General features: G+C 40.5%; 1 protein-coding gene and 1 pseudogene across 1 annotated transcript; both read left to right on the top strand.

Moving 5' to 3' along the window:
- The window catches only part of LOC138242338 (zinc finger protein 850-like), a 1,462,105-nt pseudogene that overhangs the window by 1,118,031 nt on the left and 320,782 nt on the right, over positions 1-23,292 (top strand).
- On the top strand, positions 18,625-19,230 carry LOC138242360 (protein FAM78A-like). Its single transcript, XM_069197861.1, has one exon. It carries the CDS (start codon positions 18,715-18,717, stop codon positions 19,117-19,119), a length of 405 nt encoding a protein of 134 aa, XP_069053962.1. The 5' UTR covers positions 18,625-18,714; the 3' UTR covers positions 19,120-19,230.

Below are 23,292 nucleotides of genomic sequence, written 5' to 3'. Positions count from 1 at the left end.
AAAAATGACTTAGAATCGATCATGTTGCGATATTTTGAAATATAAAAGTCAATTGATTGTCCATAATATCGCTATTCTATTTTTTCGAAGAAATGTCTGTTATGTTAAATCCACTAGATGGTGCTGCCTCTTAGCTCGCGGTGTATCTTACTTCCTGTCAGTTGAGTTCAGCGTTTTGCGCATGGGCAGAAGGGACTAGGAAGTAGTGAGTTACTGTTAAAAAGAACCCTGAATTTCTGCAGAGAGTTGTAACAGTGAATACTGTGTTGTTTCCCTATTTACACCCTAAATAAGGTCTCAAATCAAAATTATTAACAAGTATAAAGGGGTATTTCATAGGATTGAGACAAGATTAGAAAGATGGATATTAGATTTTAACTGAGTGCACTGAGGCCGTAGCCAGTTTCTAGACATCTACTCGGGTTAGGAATATCTGTTTACTGAATTGTAAGTAATGTGTTTCACAGGTTCCTTGTATTTTATGTTCCTTTATTCTTTACAGAGACTTATGTTTAGCTGTGAAATGGGTATAGCACCGTTTGTTAAGTGTATGCAATTGTAAGTATTGTAACGCTTACGGCCGACAGGCACTGTGTAAGAGCCGGCGTACCAGAGCAGGTGATGTCATTGCCCTTCCCTGTGATAGCAGGACTACAGCTACTGGGCTGTGGGGAGATCTCTATTCAGCTCACAGGGCTGGGTCACTGCAGAGAGATGTGGGAGTCCCGGGTTCGAGCCCCCAACGGTGGGGGGCCGACCTAATGCGGCAAGGGTGCCCGCCTGAGCCCCCGTTGCGTTACAGTATTATACTAATTATCGTTGTAATGTACTTCTCGGTGAGGGTAGAACTTTGAGCGGCCTATTTCTGCACGCGCTGCGTGGTGAGTTGTTTAAACTTCAACTGTAACTTATATTTTGTTCAGTTTAGATGCGATTTTGTAACGGTCAGATGGAATGTTGAAACCGTAAAACTAAAATGTGTTTTTTATGTTTTCCTTCATGGTAGGAAGAGCCACTACTGTATTTTGTGTGGGTAAAAATATCGTTATATGTAATTTCTTTTGTTTTTTTATTTTCCAAACTAACAAAACAGATCAGACACCATACTCACCTGGAAATAAAGAAACCCAAAAATATATTTGTGTCCTTTGCTGGTTATTCTTTGCCAGGCTACATAAATATTGATTTATTAATACCTCATAATTTATTTCGGTATTACAGGTATTACAGGAGTAATTTGAGCCTGGTGTTTTCAACCACGCCTGTTTTAAATAAGTTCATGGAGGCAGGTAGTTCGCTCTAAGTGTAACCCTGTCTGAACACTTCACCATAGCTGGCAGTAGATACTAGTTACGAAATACAATTCCAATAAACCCCCTGGGAGACTTCCTGGGGGCGTCTGCACTGCAAGTCCCACACAGCCTGGCCGTGATGACGTCACGTAGGTCCCTTCCTGTGCTGGCTGCAGTCAGAGATGCACGCCGAGAATAGTCACACAAGATCATGTTTTTTAAAGGATTATTTTCTAAAAAGTTAGTTCAAATATAGGGGTGTTTCCACAGGTTCTTGCATTACAGGGGTAACTGCAGCTGGTATCACGGATCTTCCTCTCAGCCTCATACATCTTTACACTCATTATAGGTGATGTTACACTGTCCTGTTTAAAAACTGTCACACTCTGTAACACACACAGGACTGAACAGGACAATTCCCCACAATGCAACTACACTTCACTGAACTCACAATACTGTTACACACCAGTGTGTTTTTCTTTTATCACTCCACGCTTCTGAAAGCTTCTTCAATTAACCCTTTATATACTTCATAAATACAAGTATGAATAATTTTGCACAGAAACAGGGGAACTGGCTCCATTACTGGAGACTTTGAAACCAAACAAACTCTCTCTGACCGCTGGACGGTTTCTCACTTGTGACCCCAAACAGCTGGCAAAGGTAGTAGCTCAGACAGGTACTGAGGTGCCAAGCCCTGCTTGTATGTAAGCATGAGGATTTAGAAGTTGACAAGAAACGTGACAGGAAGCCGGTGCAGGGACAGTAATGTGATCACTTGCACTAGGCCGGGTCAGGATTCTGGCTGCCAAATTCTGGTCATACTGAAGTTTGTTCAGTGTGGATTTAAATACCCCGGCATTACTGCAATCAATATGAGAGAAGACAAAAGCGTTGACCAGCTTTTCAGCAACAAAGGCAAAATAAAACATAGTGTGGTGGTATATCTGAGATGGAAGAACAATGTGTTTACAATATTCTGCACCTGAGAGCCAAAAATCAAGCAAGGATTGGATATAACCCTAATGTTCCAGTACTGTACAATCCACAGGGTTACTGCACTGGCTCTACAGAGTTCATGGGCCTTGTCTTGTGGCAGTTTGTAAAGGAAATTGTAAGTCATGAAGGTTTTTATATCAGAAATGCAGTTTAAGAGTGCAGAGATAGCTACTTTAGTGTCAGGTTTAGTGTGGGCATACTGTAGGTTTAAGTATCATAGAAATAGTAATTCAGTCCATGGGAATTTAATGTTCTCTGTGGTTCCTCTCTCTGTTACAAAGTGGTTAATTGCAATGAGGTGATTGTTAAACTGAACTGCAACAGCACGCTCTCAGATTTTCACAAAGAGGCAAGTTAGATATAATTCAATTCAATTCAACTTATTTTTATATAGTGCCTTTCACAACAAGGTTGCCCCAAGGCGCTTAACAATACAATTGACAATAAATTTTGTCAATACAGAACAGAAGACAATGGAGGAGAGGAACCAAAAACTCCTTAGTAAGGAGAGAAAAAAACCTCAAGTGGTCCAAAGCCAACTAGTTGCCCTATCCCTTTGGGCACGCTAATATTATATTTGAATGATTTGAATACTGAGATTGACTCTGCATCCCAAATATGGGGTGGGAGACTATTCCATAAGCTAGGGGCCCTGTAACTAAAGGCTTTACTGCCAACTGTTTTTTATTAATGGAATATGTAGAAGACCTGCATTCTGTGATCTAAGCAGGCGACTTGGATGGTATACATTAATAAGTTCCATTAGATAGACAGATGCCTGATCTCTGAGAGCCTTGTAAGTAAGTAGAAGGATTTTGAAGTCCACCCTGTACCTGACAGGAAGCCAATTGAAGAGAGCTAAGTATGGGGGTTATATGGTCTACTCCTAGTAACAATTCTAGCTTCTGCATTCTGAGTTCACAGTAAGGTGTTGAAAGAGTGGTGGGTGCTCCCTGTTAGTAGGCCATTGCAGTTATCTAACATGCTGTATACCAGTGCATGTATTCTCTGTGTCTTGAATGGAGAAAAACTGCCTTAGTTTTGCAATATTTCTTGTAGGAAGCATGTTTTAGATACTGTTTTAACATGAGAGTTAAATGAGAGCCTTGTGTCTAATATGACACCTAGGTTACGTGCTGAGTCTCTGAGGCAAAGTTTTAAATCCTCTGAGTTAAGTGCTGAAGTTATAGCAGTCCTATCAGTATTGTTTCCTCCAAACAACAAAACCTCAGTTTTATCAGAGTTAAGTAACAAAAAGGTTTCACACATTCAAGTCTTTACTTCATTAATGCAATTAAATAAAGTGATAATAGACGAGTTGTCATTAAGTGTAAGCAAAATGTACCTTTGAGTGTCATCAGCATATGAATGAAAGTTAATATTATGTTTTCGGATTATCCTACCTAGCACCAACATGTAGAGAGAGAAAAATATTGGTCCCAGCATTGATCCTGTGGTACCCCAAATTGAACATGTAACAGTAATAGTGTCATCCTTTTGGAACTTTAATCTATTTGGGATAACCAATGTCAAAAATCACCATAATGCTGGAAACGAATAGACTCAACAGTGCAATCTTCCACTTTTGTGGTGCTATTTCAAGCTAGCTTTGTACTTTTAAGTCTTAGAACAAAGGTTAGAACAAAGGTTAGATTACAGCACTCACCCACAGTCTCATGACACATCACACAGTGACACACCACAGCTCATGACACATAGAGCTACTTTTGACATTTCTAAAGGAGGAAATGTATTTTGTTCAGACTTTACTCTTCCCATCCTTTTACTAAACTCTTCCTCAAACTCTTATACAGTAAATTTTGTACATAGACACACAGTACACTGGCTCCAAACCAGTATCATCTCTAGACTTTATGAAAATTTGAAAATGGGGTCCTTCTATGGGTGACCGGTGAAGTCACAATATGTAGTGTCATAGTGTCCACATACTTGAACTGCACCAGTACAGTTGGCTCAAAACCAGTATAAGCTTCAACCAATACACTTGGCTCCACACTAGAATGAGCAGCACACCATTCAATATACTCTCAATATCTGTTGCTCCACTGCAAAATCATCTTCTGTTACCCACTGAAATGCCACTTTGAACCTCCTCCTTGATATTTCAGACACCAAGATTGCTTGTCTTTCACCCCAATGACCAGCAGATCCTTCAATCTGTAAGTGTAGGACACTCCGTTCAATCTAAAGAGACACAGTTCCTCCAGCTTGGCAGTGTAGTTCATTTCCTTCCGCTCAGTTTGCTCTTCTCCACACTAATTCCAATATAATTTCTATAACATCTATAACATGGTGATCACTTCTGTACACAATAATTTAAATGAGGCCTCACTAGTGCATTGTACAGTTTTAATACCCATTCCCATAATTTTAATTATTCAATTTTCACTACAACTAAACATTTTGTTTTCCTTTTTAACTGCTTCCACACAGCGTCCAGAAAATGTGAGCAGAATGTTTCAGTTCTGGATTCAAAATTGAAAAAAACAAACACATAGTGGTCCCGGCTTAATTCAACACGTTCTCCATGTGTTAGTAGGACAGAGTGCCTCATCCTTGCAATTTCCCAATATCCCCTGTGCCCTTGAGATGCGTCACAAACCAGTCTTAGTTGACAGCAACAGGGGAACAGGTCGTTTCTGTACTGTGTTCAAGTATGTGGACACAATGACACGATGTGTTGTGACACAGCAGAGTACATTTTTTTTCTGAAACTCCACCAGTCACCCATAGAAGGAACCGATTTTCTTCCTCCACAAATCTTCTTCCTCCATAAAAAGGCATGTGGCACCTGGATCAGTGGTTAAAACTGATCCTATTTCCAGATCAGTGATAAAAGTTCCTCATATGGTTGCATGGTGTTCAATCCAAATATCATTCTCTCAACCACCCTCTAAAAATACTCTCATTATTACAGTGTACACTATGTGAATGAGTCTCCATGAACACTCTATGGACACAGTGTATGATCACAGTATAGAAACTCTCTGGAGAGGAAAGTGCAGTTCTCTAATCCACAAGGTCACTAAGATATTTGACAATATGAATAAAACATACTGTAGGCTAATGGTTTTTTTAAGATGTGTTCTATTGTGTGTGCAGATACCCTACATTTTTCATACATATATATTGTGTATTATCCATTAGCCATTCAAAAGTATCAGTGTCAGATGATCTGCTATACAATGTCAGATGGTGCACTCTGCCTGCAACCATCATTTGTAGCCAGTAAAGTGACTCACTGATTCCAGGTAAAAGATGTACTCTGCAGAGAGCTGTCTGAGTTCTGTTCTCAGACTGACTCTTCCAGCTGGGAAGTGTTACACTTTGGCAAAGTGGAAGAAATCCTAAAGCCTATTGAGTAATGAGAGAATTCATACATGAGATAAAGACTAGTTTATTGAAAAGAGGCATTAACACGAGCAAAGAGTTGATGTACCTGAAAGGATGAGGTCTCATGGAAACATCTGAAGCCAAGGCAAGCAATGATGGAAGATTCCGAGGAGGATCTGCAATAATGGACAGGAGCAGTGGGAGTGGTCCAGGCAGGTGACGGTGCAGCACAGCAGGACTGGACAGGATAATCAGGAACAAGACTGGAAATGACCAAAAGTGCACAGACCACCAGGTAAGCAGGAACTGGACCAGGAACAGAAGAAGAAGTGTGCAGGATCGCCAGAAAGCAAGATGAGACTAAAACATGGAAAATAACAGATCAAGACAGAGTGCAGAAACAACATTCAATAAAGAAAGTTATATATTTTTGGCTAAAATCAACATACTAATTATTATAGAAAATGCGAGTTCATTCCTGACCTTTATACCATGTTAAGAGAAACATTATCCAGTTTCAAACTGGAAATCAGTTAAAAGCAGATTCATATCAGCAGGGTAACAATCCATACCCTGAGTGAACACTCCTGGACATTGGTATCACTCTACTTGCTCCAAGAGGAAATACCGTAGAAGGACTGGACTGCTGAATTTCGTAGGCCTCTTTATGGGAAGTAGTTTCAAGGGTGTTTCTCAATAGTGCAGTTATAAAAGAAAGGAAGCTTGTAGTGTTTGAGCAGCACAACATTGATTTTATCTTTGGCTTTGACAGTACTGAAGCTCTAATAGGCCACATACATTTTAATTTTAAAAGAATCTTCAAAAGTTCAGTCAACGATCTATAATCTAGAATCTGTCATCCCAGCCATCCTACTATTTCAGATCTGTCATCAAGTCTCTGACCGCCTGAGTCGGTGTGAACAGGCCCCTCAACAGATATTTTGCTTTGCCAGTTGTAGTTAATAAGACCACGATTCCAGGAAGTGCAAATATATTTCTATTGTTGCAGACTTCGCTAGGTTCATTTTTAGAATGCCACTCAAAATATGATATGCTGTTTGATGACCTGCTTAAAAAACTTTTATCTTATCTCCACAGAGCCATGATATCAATAAATATATACAGCCTCATTTTGAAAGTGAAAGGGTAGCTGTATCCGAGTTTGGGGGCATTGTGAAGTTGAAATTTCATTGTAACACGAGGTTCTTGAGTGGTGAGAGCAAAACTACTATTCCCATACTTTCTGTTCTTCTACAAAGTGCTTGTTGTGAAGAGGTCATGTTCATTCTCTTAATGGCTAAGGTCATGGGCTGTGAAAGCCAAGTCGGCCCAGCAAACACTAACGAGAAGAGATGAGCCATTGCTGATTGCTTCTTTATTACCCCCTCTCACACTATGAAAACTGGTACAAACAAAATAGTAGTTTCACTATGACAGGTTAGAACACAAACAAAACATTGCTCTCTATCAAAGTCACCTGGAGATCTCCTCTCTTGTATTCATCAAAAACTCAAATATCACCAAATGTCAGAGTCATTTTTTTACATTTATGTATAATGAATGAACAGTGCCTGCACAGATGCTTTAAAGAACTCAAAATCAGGTTTTGACATATATCATCATATGTTGAAAATGGGTGTTGAGCAACATTCTTGTCTGAACACTGAAGAGGCAGGAGAAGGACATGAAGTAGTAAGAAAAGAAACACACAGAGTCAGTGCTAAAAATATCAGAGTTGATTTTCCTCTTTCTCTTTCTTGAGGCGATCCTTGACACGAACAATTTTGCTCAGAGCACTTGAGCTCACAGGAGTCGGTTCTCTAGGACAAGTGGAAAGGAACAACCTTCAATAAAGAAAGTAATTCATGAGTCAAGGGGAAGAGTTTTATATTTTGTGCTGATATCAACATGCTAAATAACGTAGAAAACGTGAGTTCATTCCTGAACTTTATACCATGTTAAGAGAGGAATGATCCAGTTTCAAAACTGAAATCAGATAAAAGAAGGATGATAGCTTTTTGGGGGAAACCTGCATTTCCATTAATCAAGGTAATAAATACTGATGGGTTCAAGAGCTGTCAAGCAACCGTCCAGATATCTGAAACAGAAGTGTAAATTTGAACATCGACACTAAGTACAGAGCAACAATATTTACACTTCTATGTCTGCCTGTGCTCAGTGTCACCAGAGAAAAGCTCCTCAAGCAAGCGTTCAGTAGTTCTAGGGATTTCCTTAAATACCTGCTTACTGTTTAGCTTTACTAAACACCGGAACAGAGTTTAGACTGGAACAGACAAGAAGGGGGGATCTTACAGTACCATCTAACATGCAAATTCCATGGGCTCTTGAGCGTAGCTTGAGCCTTGCTCCTTGGGAATAAGCTACCTGGTGCAGATCATGAGGTCAACAGCCAGCAGATTCATATCAGCATGGTAACAATCCATACCCTGAGTGAACACTCCTGGACATTGGTTATTATCACTCTACTTGCTCCAAGAGGAAATACCATAGAAGGACTGGAGTGCTGAATTTCTTAAGCCTCTTTATAGGCAGTTAGTTTCACAGGCATTTCTTATAAGTGCAGTTGTAATAGATAGGAAGCTTGTAGTGTTTGACAGCAGAACGTTGATTTTATCTTTGGCTTTGACAGTACTGAAGCTCTAATAGGCCACATACATTTTAATTTTAAAAAAAGTGACTTCAAAAGTTCAGTCAACGATCTATAACCTAGAATCTGGCATCACAGCCATCCTTCTATTCCAGATCTGTCATCAAGTCTCTGACTGCCTGAGCTTGTGTGAACAGGCCCCTCAACAGATATTTTGCTTTGCCAGTTGTAGTTAATAAGACCACGATCCCAGGAAGTTCAAATATATTTCTATTGTTGCAGATTTCGTTAGGTTCATTTTCAGAGTGCCTCTCATTGAAGATATGATATGCTTAGTTTGATGACCTGCTTAAAAAAACTCTTATCTTATCTCCACAGAGCCATGATATCAATAAATACATACAGCCTCATTTTGAAAGTGAAAGGGTAGCTGTATCTGAGCTTGGGGGCATTCTGAAGTTGAAACTTCATTGTAACACGAGGTTCTTGGGTGGTGAGAGCAAAACTACTATTCCCATACTTTCTGTTTTTCTACACAGTGCTTGTTGTGAAGAAGTCAAGCTCATTCTCTTAATGACTAAGGTCATGGACTGTGACAGCCACGTTGGCCCAGAAAACAGTAAAAAGAAGAGATGAGCCAGGGCTGATTGCTTCTTTATTACCCCCTCTCAGACTATGAAAACTAGTACAAACAAAGTAGTAGCATCACTATGACAGGTTAGAACACAAACACAGCATTGTTCTCTATCAAAGTTACCTGGAGTTCTTTTCTCTTGTATTCATCTAAAACTCAAATGTCACCAAACGTCAGAGTCATTTTTTTTACGTTTATGTATAATGAATGAACAGTGCCTGCACACATGCTTTAAAGAACTGAAAATCAGGTTTTGACATATATCCTCATGTGTTGAAAATGGGTGCTGAGCAACATTCTTGTCTGAACACTGAAGAGGTGTCACGCCCTCTGTAGCCAGGGGGCGCTCCTTCTCTGTCCTGTCCCTAGTTTCTGGTCTGCTGTCCTTCCTGTCCCTCTCTTTCCCTTGGGCTATATATTTCCGGGTCTTGCACTCTGTCCTCGCTCAGCATTGACGTTCGGATGTCCTGAGACCCGCCTAGCACCAGGGCGCCCCACGTCCGCTCCCTGAGGGCATAGGTTTCTATACGGCATTCCTGAACTCTTTGCATTATGAGCCCGGGCCTTTTTCCCGTCTCGCCGCTACGCATATGGGTCTTTTTCCGCTCTCCTGCTCCCCACGGTTAGTCCCTTTGGACGTCCGTGACAGAATGCTGAGCCACCTACTGACCCCGCGAGCGGCGTTTTTTTTTTGTTTTGTCTTGCCGCAGTTTTTTTTTTCTTGTTCTCTGGGCTGTTTTTTTTTTCAGTTCCTCTATTCTAATCACTGGATATCACTCCGATCTTCCGTGCCTGTGAGCGGGTCCTGCACCTGGCTTTCCTCGGGTAGATCACTCCGATATCAGTGATTGAATGTTGAGCTGGCTTGCCTATTCTCATTACTGGATATCACTCCGAGCTTCTGTGTCTGGAGCGGGTTCTCGTGCCTGGCTCTTCCTGGTCTGGCTCTCTCCGATATCAGTGATAGAATGGTAAGCTTTCTGCCGTTCCTCCATGCCTTTCGCTGGATATCACTCCGGGCATCTGTGTCTGTGAGCGGGCTTCGGTCTGGCTTTCCTCAGGTTGTCCACTCCGATATCAGCGTTAGTATGCGAACGTGCCCATTTGCCGTTCCTCCATTCTTTTCGCTGGATATCACTCCGGGCAACTTTTTAATTTAGGACTCAGCAAAAGAAATGTGCACCACTTGTGAATTAGCCGATAACACAAGAACACTGCAATAACTCAAGTAGCACTGCCAGCTTGGGGTTCTAGGGGCGCTGTGCTGTGCCATGCTGGAAGTTTGGAAGAAGGTTATACAAACAGTGAAGCTGGGCTCTTCCATACTGAGCCATGTTAACATTAACCTCACAGTTAAGACTAAATACAGGGCTGCAAATACTATCCACTAGACGTAGAATTCAGGGAAGTGGGGGACACAGTGCAGAGAGTGCAAGGCAGGACACGCCCCGGACAGGACGCCAATCCATCACAGCACAGACAGACACAAACACACACACCAGGGCCAATTTCCCAGAGGCCAATTTATCAACCAGCATGACTTTGGACTGTGGGAGTAAACCCATGTGAACATGGGGAGAACATACAAACTCCACGCAGACAGCACCCCAGGAACTCCACCATGCTGCCCTGGATTTGATCATTCTGCTTTATTTCTGTGTACAATTTATATTACAATTGTAAAGTAAACATTCTAAATGTGGTGCCTGGTTACTTTTCCCTTGCTACTTAACAGAACCTTCATGTACATTATACTCTTTTTCTCCCACACAGCCACCAATTAATGATCTACCTCAAAGGAGGAAAGCAGTTCTTGGATGACCAAATACGTGTAATTTTTTGTACATAGGCCTTGTTTGAAAATTTCTGCCTGCACAGGCAAATTACAAGAAGGAAAAAAGAATAATGTCTTTTGCTGTATTTCTTATAAGTTGAATAATAATAATAAATATAATAATTGCTTACACTTATATAACGCTTTTCTGGACACTCCACTCAAAGCGCTTTACAGGTAATGGGGACTCCCCTCTGCAACCACCAATGTACCGCATCCACCTGGGTGATGCGACGGCAGCCATAGTGCGCCAGAACGCTCACCACACATCAGCAATCAGTGAGGAGGAGAGCACAGTAATGAAGCCAATTCATGGATGGGGATTATTAGGAGGCCATGATTGGTAAGGGCAAATGGGAAATTTGACCAGGACACCGGGGTTACACCCCTACTCTTTTCAAGAAGCACCCTGGGATTTTTAATGACCACAGAGAGTCAGGACCTCGGTTTTACATCTCATCCGAAGGACGGCACCTGTTTACAGTACAGTGTCCCCGTCACTATACTGAGGCATCATGTGTCAAGACAGCAAACTTTTTGGTTTCACTTTTAGATTTAGTGTAACTATCAGTATGATCATCTTAAATAAAAGTGAGGTTAAATAGCATTTAGCATGTTCATACTATGCAATATTTATACATACAGTTTATATAATAGAAGTATAGAGTTGTATTCTAATATATTTTTACACATCTTAAGAAATAAAATGGCTGGATTTATTTGTATCTGTTTTTATTTTTGAAAGCTTTCCTCAGTAACTTCCAGTACCTCTTGCTTTGCTGAAGAGTATGAGATTATCAGGTATTTTATATCCTCAGTGAACTGTCTAAGGGATCACTAACAGGTAGTATATTAATCCTACGTGTGCTGTTATTTTCATAACTGCTGTTATGAAATGGTGCTCTGCTTTCACCATTCATAGTTGCCTGTGAATATTTGCCTTTATTTCAATCATGATCTTTAGCCAGGAACTACTGTAGCTACATGGCTGGAACATGTTCTGGTTGTATTTGAAGGTAAAATAACTGAACTCTAATGACTGTGAAGTGGACCTATCAAAACATGTTCAAAACTGGTATTATTTAGGGGGGGAAAAATTAATGTATCATTTGATGTTTAGTTTCTTAATCAAAACTAATTGCATTCGTCCTACGCCATGGTCAGCTATATTGAGATGTTTGCAAACTACTCTAATGAGCTCAGCAATGGTTTCTGGATTAGTACCAAATGAAGGTTAGAGAATTGCTGTGGAGAGAGTGACAAGGTCTATATTAAAACGCCTGAAACAGTGGCACAAGTCAAGATGTGAATATTCTCAGAAATTTCACATTTCCCAGCAGAGTACTTGTTAACACGGTTCTTAATAGATTCAGCACCAGTAGCCTGGACTCAAATTTCCCTCTGGAGAAACCCTTTTGTGTCTCTGAAATGAAGGGTGACAGGGAAGGGATTGAGAGAAATGAGAAAGAAGAAGACGCAAATACAAAGAGACACATATTTAATCTTTTGTTTTTATGTACCTGTAATAAAAAAGGAAATGCTGCTACAGTACATATTCAATCAGTGCTTACTGTAAAGATGTACACAAATGTGTTCTGCCGTACAGTAATCTTTTTATTACCAGGTTGCAGCTTAACCTTCTCTAAATAGTCATATGCAATGTCACTACTACTAGTGACACTGTGCACACTACACGTTGCATTTATAGGATTTGCTGACACTCTCATCTTGGTATACTGTATAAGGAGCTTCTTGTATTCAATGTCCAAGTCCAGGGAACAAATTATTGTCAAAACAGCACTTACCCAGTCCTGCAGTGATTTGATGCCAGTAAAGATAGGACGGTTTGTCCAATAGCATGGACAGTGTTAGTTTCAGTGTGGGTGAGCCACTTATCTGACTGACCAGGACAAAGACACTTGTCCAGTTGTCTGTGGTTTGTTTGTTTGTTTGTTGAATTTCAAATCAGTGTATTTTCAGCTCAGTGCTCAGCAGTGACCCTGTGACTTGTCTGTAAACATCCAGTATCTCAATCAACGTTTCTCAAATGCACAACAATACAGTGTGCAGCAGTACATGCCGGCAATGCAATTCCTTTTCTACGAGGGGGGGGTCATAAAAATGACTAAATTAAGTAACATAGAATATGAATAAGATGAACTCCAACAAAACTCAATATAAATAGAGCTGTTATGTGTCCAGGGTGTATGCAATACATTATGTCCAAGTAGTGCAGTACACCAAATACAAAGAAATACAATGAAAACTGTACAGTATGTCCATGCAGCCATTACAGTGATTTGCTGAAGCTGCAGGTTGGCTATTTAGCAGTCTTGAATGCTTCGATACTAGGATGACTGGGGTCTTGAGAATGGATCTGGACTTCTTAAGACATCTAGCTGAGAAGATATCATGGATGTCTGGTACCTTACAGCCGGTAATGAGCTGCGCTGACTTCACCACCCTCTGTGGTACTTGGTGCAGTGCGATTTCAGGTGGAGCAGTTTCCATACCAGGCAGTGATGCAGCCAATCAGGATACTCTCAATAGTGCACCTGCAGAAGCTGGCCTGGATATGTGATGGCTACTGAACATCTTTAGCCTTCGGACAAAGAACAGGTGCTGCCGTGCTGTTTTGACCACGATGTTGGTGTGGTGGGTCCAGGTAAAGTCCTCTGAGATGTTAACTCCCAGGAACTTAAAACTGCTGACCCTCTCCACTGCAGTCCCATTGATATAAATAGGTATGTGATCTCCCTATTGGTTCCTATAATCCACAATAATTTCCTTAGTCTTACTGATGTTCAGAGAGAGGTTGTTCTCCTGGCACCATGCTGCCAGGGTTTCAACCTCCTCCCTGTACGCAGACCCTTCACCATCTGTGATCAGGCCAATGGCTGTTGTATCATCCGCAAACTTGATGATGGAGTTGAGTTACGCCTGACGACACAATCATGAGTAAATAAGGAGTAGAGGAGAGGGCTAAGCACACAGCCATGGGGGGGCTCCAATTTTTAGAGTCTGGGTAGAGCATAGAAGGTTTGTGAACCCTTTAGTATTTTCTGAATTTCTACATACATTTGTAAATTTATGTAAAGCATAAGTTCACATACTTTTTCTGACAGACATTTCATGTTGGATCATTTTGATCAATAAATGAATGAAAAAGTATATCCTTTTGTGTGTTATTTGTTTTATTGGGTTCTCTTTGTATATTTCTATGACTTAGATGAAGATCTCATCACATTTTAGGTCAGAATTATGCAGAAATTCAGAAAATTCTAAAGGGTTCACAAACTTTCTAGCACCACTGTATGTTGGTGCCCACCCTCACCACCTGCGGACATCAAGAAGTCCAGGATCCAGTAACAGAGAGAGATGTTCAGTCCCAGGTCCTGGACCTTGATGACGAGCTTTGAGGGCACTATGGTATTGAATGCTGAGCTGTAATCAACAAACAGCATTCTCACATATGTTCCTTTCTTATCCCCTTGTGAGAGGGCAGTATGGAGGGCAGTGGCTATAGCATCCTCTGTTGACCTGTTCTGGCGATACGCAAATACTAATGGGTCAAGTGTATCAGGCAGTGAGGAGGTGATGAATGCTTTGACCAACCACTCGAAGCACTTGATAATTGATGTAAGTGCAACGGGGCAGTAGTCATTTAGACACCTGACTCTGTTTCTTAGGAACGGGGACAATGGTGCCTTTCTTAAAGCAGGAAGGAACTATGTACTGAGCTAGAGAAAGATTGAGTATGTCTGAGAAGACATCTGCCAACTTGTCTGCACATGACTTCAGAACATGGCCAGGGCCAGGAGCCTTGTGTGGATTGGTCTTTTTATAAACTTTTTATAAACTCTACAGTTGTATTTAGCTCTTTTGATGGCTTTCCTGAGGTTGTATCTGGATTTTTTTTGTATTTATCCAATTTGCTAGATTTGAAAGTGGCTGTCCTAGCTTTAAGTTTGGCATGTATCTTTCCATTTACCCATGATTTTTGATTTGGGTATGTGTGAACAATAATCCTGGGAACCATGCACCTTCAATGCATTTATTGATGTAGCCAGTAACATAGTCTGCATACAGATTGATATTTCTGGCAGTTCTGTGGAAGATCTGCCAGTCAGTCGTAAGGATAGCAGAGTCCGGAACAGATGGGTCAGGCCAAGTTTCAGTAAGAGCCAGCACGTTGCAGTTCTTGATGTCCCATTGGAAAGAAAGCCTTGCTTTCAGTTCATCCAGCTTATTGTGACTGAACATTAGCAAGAAGTATACTCGGGAGCTGGGCACGATTGCTCCGCTGCCTCAGTATTACCAGAACGCCTGCCCGTTTACCCCTCTTCCTACGACGCCGTCTTCTTCCCAGTACAGGTGAGACACCACAGTCCATAGTCAGCAGTAATTATTGGTGTAGATTTAACTTTGTCAGTATTCGATCTTATGTCCATAAGTGTTTGTTGGTCATATCTAATCATCGAGCAAACAGTACGTGCAGTTAGCAGGACAAAAAACAACAAAACGAAATAAACAAGGACGAATGGATGCTCGCAGGACACTTGCAGGACGCCAGCCTTCACTGTTGGCGCCATCTTACTCGCCATTTTACATCTTACTTGTCAGATGCACTAATTTATGTCGTAATGAGCCATATCCATTGGCTAGGTCCAGCCATAGTACTGTTAGTTCCCTATTCCTTTTTTTACCTCCTTTCTGCACTAATATATCCATGTACTTGTTAAGCAGCATGTAGTCAGTAAGTCATCTTGCCACAATTGCCAGAAAGATCTTTCCTTCCACATTCAGCAAAGATATAGTTCTAAACTGTCCTATGCCCTGGGCATTCTCCCGCTTTGGTATGAAACATACCTCCACTACATGCCAATCTGCCTCTTCTCAATACAACCCTTAAAAGCCTCCATAGCACTCTTTTTACTTTTAGACAGTATTTGCATACTTGACCCAGGTACTGAGGATGATCTTGCTTTCCTGATGATGCTGGTCATTTCCTTCAGTCTCCTGCATATCAAAAACATCCATTGGATCATCAGATTTCAATCTGTCAGCAGCTGTGAGAGCCGTGTCAGTCCCCCAGGCAGTGGTGACTCCATTGGTATCTGTGGGGCCTGTGAAGTGAAAAATAGCAGATAACTCTGACAAGCACAGGTTCCTGCAAGGTTGCTGGGTTATATCTTTCCTGTGCTGGTTTTAGGAGCTGATGTAAACGCAGGCCTGTTAAACTATGGAGAATCTAAATTGGACGAGGGGGGGATTTAAAAGAAAATAATTGACAATTTTTATTTTGGGGGGGGGGGGATTACAGAATGTGCAACAACTTCTAAGTGGCACAGTGGTTAGCATTACACCATCTCTGAGTTCAATTCTTAGGGTGTATATAGAGTTGTATCTTCTTATGAATATAGGGAGGGTTTTTTCCCAAAGTCCAAAGACATACTGGTGGATTAGTTGCCTTCTGGGGAAAATTGGCCCTCGTGTGTGTGTGTGTTTGTCTGTGTGAGGGACTGGTGTCCCATCTAAGGTGTATCCTGCCTTGTGCATTTTGCTTACCGGGATAGGCTCCCCTGCTATTCTGAATTGGATGAAGCAGTTATAATATGTGTGGATAGATGATGGATTTACTTTTCAAAAACGTTCATGGGCATATCTGAACAAATCTTGCCACATCTGAATCACTGGTACTGCAGAGTTTTCCAAAGAGGATGCAGGACTTGTGTGATACCAGTGCGATCCTCTGTTTATTTTTAACAAAAACAGATGCATGGGATATTAAGAATGAGTATGACTTCTGTCAGTTAAAGCCAATACAGGTCAAACAGGTGTATATACAGTGGTGTGAAAAAGTGTCCTGATTTCTTATTTTTTTGCGTGTTTGTCACACTGAAATGTTTCAGATCATCAAACAAATTGAAATATTAGACAAAGATAACACAAGTAAACACAAAATGCAGTTTTTAAATGAAGGTTTTTATTATTAAGGGAAAAAAAATCCAAACCTACATGGCCCTGTGTGAAAAAGTGATTGCCCCCTCTGTTAAAACATATATCAACTGTGGTTTATCACATCTTTCGAAAGCTGAGTTCAATTTCTCTAGCCACACCCAGGCCTGATTACTGCCATACCTGTTCTCAATCAAGAAATCACTTAAATAGGACCTGCCTGACAAAGTGAAGTAGACCAAAAGATCATCAAAAGCTAGACATCATGCTGCGATCCAAACAAATTCAGGAACAAATGAGAAACAGAGTAATTGAGATTTATCAGTCTGGAAAAGGTTATAAAGCCATTTCTAAAGCTTTGCGACTCCAGCGAACCACAGTGAGAGCCATTATCCACAAATGGCGAAAACATGGAACAGTGGTGAACCTTCGCAGGAGTGGCCGGCCATCCAAAATTACCCCAAGAACGCAGTGACGACTCATCCAAGAGGTCACAAAAAAACCTACAACAACATCCAAAGAACTGCAGGCTTCACTTGCCTCAGTTAAGGTCAGTGTTCATGACTCCGCCATAAGAAAGAGACTGGGCAAAAATGTTCCAAGACGAAAACCACTGCTGAGCAAAAAGAACATAAATGATCGTCTCAGTTTTGCCAGAAAACATCTTGATGATCCCCAAGACTTTTGGGAAAATACTCTGTGGACTGATGTGACAAAAGTTGAACATTTTGGAAGGTGTGTGTCCCATTACATCTGTCATAAAAGTAACACAGCATTTCAGAAAAGGAACATCATACCAACAGTAAAATATGGTGGTGGTAGTGTGATGGTCTGGGGCTGTTTTGCTGCTTCAGGACCTGGAAGACTTGCTGTGGTAAATGGAACCATGAATTCTGCTGTATACCAAAAAATCCTGAAAGAGAATGTCCGGCCATCTGTTCGTGACCTCAAGCTGAAGCGCACTTGGGTTCTGCAGCAGGACAATGATCCAAAACACACCAGCAAGTCCACCTCTGAATGGCTTAAGAAAAGCAAAATGAAGACTTTGGAGTGGCCTAGTCAAAGTCCTGACCTGAATCCGATTGAGATGTTGTGGCATGACCTTAAAAAAGCGGTTAAGGCTCGAAAACCCTCCAATGTGGCTGAATTACAATAATTCTGCAAAGATGAGTGGGCCAAAATTCCTCCACAGCGCTGTAAAAGACTCATTGCCAGTTATCACAAACGCTTGATTGCAGTTGTTGCTGTTAAGGGTGGCCCAACCAGTTATTAGGTTTAGGGGGCAATCACGTTTTCACACAGGGCCATGTAGGTTTGGATTTTCTTTTCCCTTAATAATAAAAATCTTCATTTAAAAACTGCATTTTGTGTTTACTTGTGTTATCTTTGTCTAATATTTCAATTTGTTTGATGATCTGAAACATTTCAGTGTGACAAACATGCAAAAAAATAAGAAATCAGGAAGGGGGCAAACACTTTTTCACACCACTGTATATATATATTTTCTTGTTAGATGGGAACACATTTTCCTGCTGGAAAATTCTTCCTTAGTTCTAATTATGTGCATTGCTGTGCAAAAGCCTTGGATATTTTAGGCAAATTCAGGAAGTACCATATGTTATGAGCATCATCAATTGGTACCACCATTAATGTTTTCAACTACTCTAATCATTTTGACTATTTTTCCTACAGTTCAGTTTGTGTGAGTTTTTGATCCATAAGTGATCAGAATCTTCAACAATATGATCTCAGGAACTCAAAGTAATGATGACCCAATTAGAAACACTATAGTAGCTAATCAATCCAGCCACCATAGACTTGTGTGTTACTATAAAGGGGGAAAGTGTCAAACTTGCACTGTTGCTGTGTTACATGTTGATGTGCTGATCTATTAATTGGTGTGTTTTGTTTTAGGTCTAGCTGGGAGATCCCTGATTTAAGGGATGGTAAAATTCAAGCAATAAGTGACTCTGATGGGGTGAACTACCCCTGGTATGGCAATAAGAAAGAGATCTACATTTTCACCAGCCCTACCATGAAGGACACAGAGTTCAACGTCACCATGGACGACAATTTCAACCCCAGTGTGTCCTGGGGCGTGCCCGTGAGCAACAGCAACCAGTCCCAGCTGACCAATATCTGCAGGGACCAGAGCTTCATCACCTGGCTGGTGGCCATCAACCAGGCCAGCAGGGAGCACTTCATCCTGAAGACCATCAAGTGGAGGATGCAGCTGCAGATCGAGATCGACCCCGGCAAACCCCTGGGCCAGCGTGCCAAGCTGCTGGAGCCCACCGCCCAGGAGCAGCCCCAGATCCTGGCCAGGAACGAGCCCATTCCGCCCAACGCCATGGTGAAGCCCAATGCCAACGACGCGCAGGTCCTGATGTGGAGGCCAGAAACCGGGAAGCCTGTGGTTGTTATACCACCAAAACTATAGGGTAGTATATTGAAGAAAGGAACCCCCCCCGCGACCTTTTTTTTACATCAGAAACAAAAATATAACAAGATGCCCCAAGTGGCAAAGCTATGAACGTCTCCTGGACTTAACAACTGCAACCATTCTACCTTTAGCACAGTGATACTCATCCCAGTTTAAATTAAATTGTTGCAAAAATGGCTAGTATTATTTTTTGCAAGGCATTTTTTTTAACATTATATGAGAATATATACAGTAGGTGTGTGTGTATCTACAAATTTGCACATCTTGTTTCCTGGGATAGGAAGGGTGGGAGAATTGTTTTTTCAAACAGGAAAAAAATAATAAAGAAGGTAGTCCCCTAATTGAGTAGTCACATTAGAAGCTCAAAAAAATAACTATGATCTGAGTATTTATACTATGCAGTAATTTTGTACCTAAAAGAACCTGAAACTACAACTGTACTGTTGTAGAGAAAAGAGGCACAGTGCAGTTCAGTGAAGGATTGAAAGAGGTTTATTAATAATGAAGAGGCCTCCCCAAGATCAGACTGTCGGAGTAATCCTATCTGATTTGCTTGCCATTGTTCAAAAGCACCCTTTTATACCGTTATAATCATCTCCTCTATGTACCTAACATGGTATTGGAGAAGCACATATTTTATGATCAATATGTTAAGGACTAACCGCTGATCCATGCTACAGACTTTCATATATGCAACACAACAGTCTGCTTGTTCAGCGTCAGATTCTTTTTTTGCAACAACAGGTGTTTGTACACTGTGTCCTTCGCACAAGCATCTGTTAACTGTATGCAGAAGTGTGCTTTTCTGGTCACAATAAATCCCCATATATATAGGTTTCTTTGTCAGACATGATATACCATTGACAGCAGTGACACCCGAAGAATGCTCCACAGCTGAAATTTGCTTCCTTTCTTCTCTTTTCAGCATGGAATAAACCTATTACTTGTGATACACCATTGCGTGGCTGACATTTGTATTGCTTGTGAGGTTCCCAACAGGGATGCAATTCTAGAAATAAATTTAGAATTGTTATATAAAGGCTGTAAAGTATTACAACTGCTTATAATATAACGGTGAGTTTCAGTACAGCAATCAGTTGTAGTAAGCAGTGTCATGCTTTCTGTTTACTATAGATCTTCTCTTACCATGAGTCATTACTTGATCTTTATATGGAATCTAATATGGAATATATCTTTATATGGAATCACGCAAACTCTCAAAATCCCTTACTTTCTTGTATCTATGCTTATGTGATACTTGTGGAAACACTAAGAAAAATGGAACTGTAATAGTGTCACCTCATGTAGTGGGTTTTGTTGTAATTCTGTCAAGTTAATTCATTTTTGTCAGTGAACCATTGTAAGCCTAACTTTTTAAGCATTTCCAATAGTGTATTTAGGACTACTCCTAATCTGATATCCAATAATTCACTTTTGACTGCATTTAATAGATCTCTAGCAAAATTTTCACATGAATAATTGTATTTTTCACTATACCTTGACCTAATGTATTCACTATTTCTACTAAAGCTTTACAGCATGCAAAAAATAATTTTCTCCATTATCTGCTAAACCCAGACCTTGCAATGCCTGCTGAGCATGTGCCTAGTTAGCACATGCTTCTGTATTTGCAATTTTCCAAGAAATTAGAGCCAAATTTGAACTTCCAAAGAGACCTCCAATATCTCCAAACAAACTTTTTTTTTTCCCCGAGCACTTCTTGGTGCAATTTAAGTTTGATATAATTGGGTCATCTATAATTAGTGTGGATATTGCTACACTTTGTTTAAACGAAAGACGAAAGATGGACCGTATGCGGGAGATGAGAAAACAAGAAGCCGAAAACCAGGATGCCATAATCCGTAGTCAAAAAGTATCAAGTTAAAAAAACCAGGAAGTCAATCCAAAAGACCAATCCGAAAACAAGATCCAAAACCGAAGTCGAGTCAGCAAACTAGAAGTCTAGAATAACCAAGAAGCAATCAAGATAGCAAAAGGCTCTGAATTGTATCACGAGAAGTTCAAGCAAATACTGAGCAGGGAGATGAGAGTGAAGCAGGTTAAAGTACCCAAGAGTAGGGGTGTGTCTGATTACTGATTTCGCACTGTAATGCGAAGAGGTGTGTCAGGTCCTCATTGGGCAAGTTGTAACAGATATGCTTTGTTGCAGCCATTGTAAAGTACTGGTTTTGTTTCTACAATTGATTACATTTTTTATATTGCAATACAACATTAGCTAAAACATAAGTTACCTCTAAAGTAATGATTTTAACATGCAACATTGCTTCCCTAAGAAGTCCATCTGTTGGTGGTGTCATCAATGTTGGACATATTGTTAGTATTTTATAGCCACAGGCTGTTGGATTGAAACATTGTTTATATTCACAGTGTTTCCTCTGGATAACATTGATACATTTAATTGAATAATATTGTCCATCGAGTCCATTTGTCCATAAAAAAGGTTTCAAATTAGTCCATCTGGATGTAATTAAAATCAGTACTAATTCATACTCTGGGTCCTGGGATGCTCCTAGTATATGTTGAGATGCACATAATGAGTCCAGTTTCATTTCTATAAAGAGCGGTTATTAGCCAACTGTCATAAGTTTCATTGTGTATTCTGAGTTTGGATAAATTGGATGATAATCTTTTCGGATATGGTCTATATTCCCACCATGTTATACATTGTCGTGCTTTACTTGGATTCAAACTGGATTTAACTTGTACGGCATTCCTGGTTTTTCCAGCTTCACTTGAATCATATTTTTACCTGGTGAACAGACCTTCTCCACTCACCATCTGCCCTCCCTAATAAGTGTATATATTGGCCATTGTTAATGTACTAACTCTTCGAGGTCTGTCCCATGGTAATCTGTAAAATCTAAGTATGTTATATCCTGGATCCTGGTATATTGGAACACCATTTCCTGTCCTGTTAATAGAAATAAAAGAAAAATGATTAGTATTCATTGTTTAGTATTATCTTTGTCTTGATTTCCATTCAGAAAAGGTTTCACTTGCATCCAATAGAGCCATTGTGCATTACCTTTTCCTGAAACTGATACACTTGTATCTCTTTTTCTTGTGGTTTTATTGAATGTGGCACTGCTGCAAGTAAGTGTTTTACACACTAAGCAGGTATTCTGACCTTTCCAAGCCTTACTTTGGGTTTCGTGAAGGAGGTTTCGTGAAAATGCTACAGGCGCGCCAAAATCATTTTCGAACTTGAAGCTAACTTTACCCCGGTATGAAAATCGTCCTATGTTATATGTGTATCTGTTACTGTGTGAAAGAATAAAGTGCTTTTGATTTCAACCATTAATTTCAATGGCTACTGACATTTGCTCTGCATTGAATAATCAACACACCACACCGTGATAGGCACTGGACTCCTGGTCACCACATAATTATAAGCCAGCTACCTCTTCAAATTGACGACAGCAGGTCTATTTGGCATCTGTGCCCGACTTGCTTAGTCAGTAAAGCATGAGACTCTTAATCTGAGGGTCGTAGGTTCAAGCCCGATGTTAGGTGCAGTGTATGTCATTATCTTACAGAAGGTCTCTAATTACCTTAATGGTACCTAGCACTAAATGGGAATGCATATATTTGGTCCAGTTAAAGATTATCAAGAAGCAAATTTCTTTCCTTGCTTGAGTAAATGAATCAAGGACTCTGCTTTAAATGTATTTTCATTGGACACTAGGACACAGATAAACGCAGTGAATATCATGCCACATTATAGTCTGAAACTGCATGATCAAAACACTGCTCATTATTGCAACCATTATTGGTATCTTAGCTCCTCTCTATTTTTTATACAGTAGAGTTTCTTTAAAAAACACATGCCTGTCAGAAGGCCAAGAAATTGCATGGCGAATAAGAGGATTTACTAGTATTCTAATAAAATAAATATTGTGAAACCTTTGCTTTCATACAAAAATTCATGTGTAAAAGTGTCACTTTGACTTTACAGGTAACACGTTCAATATGAAAACCAGCCAGCAGCCATATCACCCTGCAACTCACAACTGGCAAACCATGGAAGCTAAGCAAGTGTGAGCCTGGTCAGTACCTGGATGGGAGACCTCCTGGGAAAAACTATTGTAAGAGGTGTTAGTGGGGCCAGCAGGGGGTGTGCTCACCTTGTGGCCCATGTGGGTCCTAATG

Source organism: Lepisosteus oculatus, chromosome 14 (assembly GCF_040954835.1).
Source record: "Lepisosteus oculatus isolate fLepOcu1 chromosome 14, fLepOcu1.hap2, whole genome shotgun sequence".
Taxonomy (NCBI): domain Eukaryota; kingdom Metazoa; phylum Chordata; class Actinopteri; order Semionotiformes; family Lepisosteidae; genus Lepisosteus; species Lepisosteus oculatus.
This window is presented reverse-complemented; position numbering and strand designations above follow the sequence as displayed.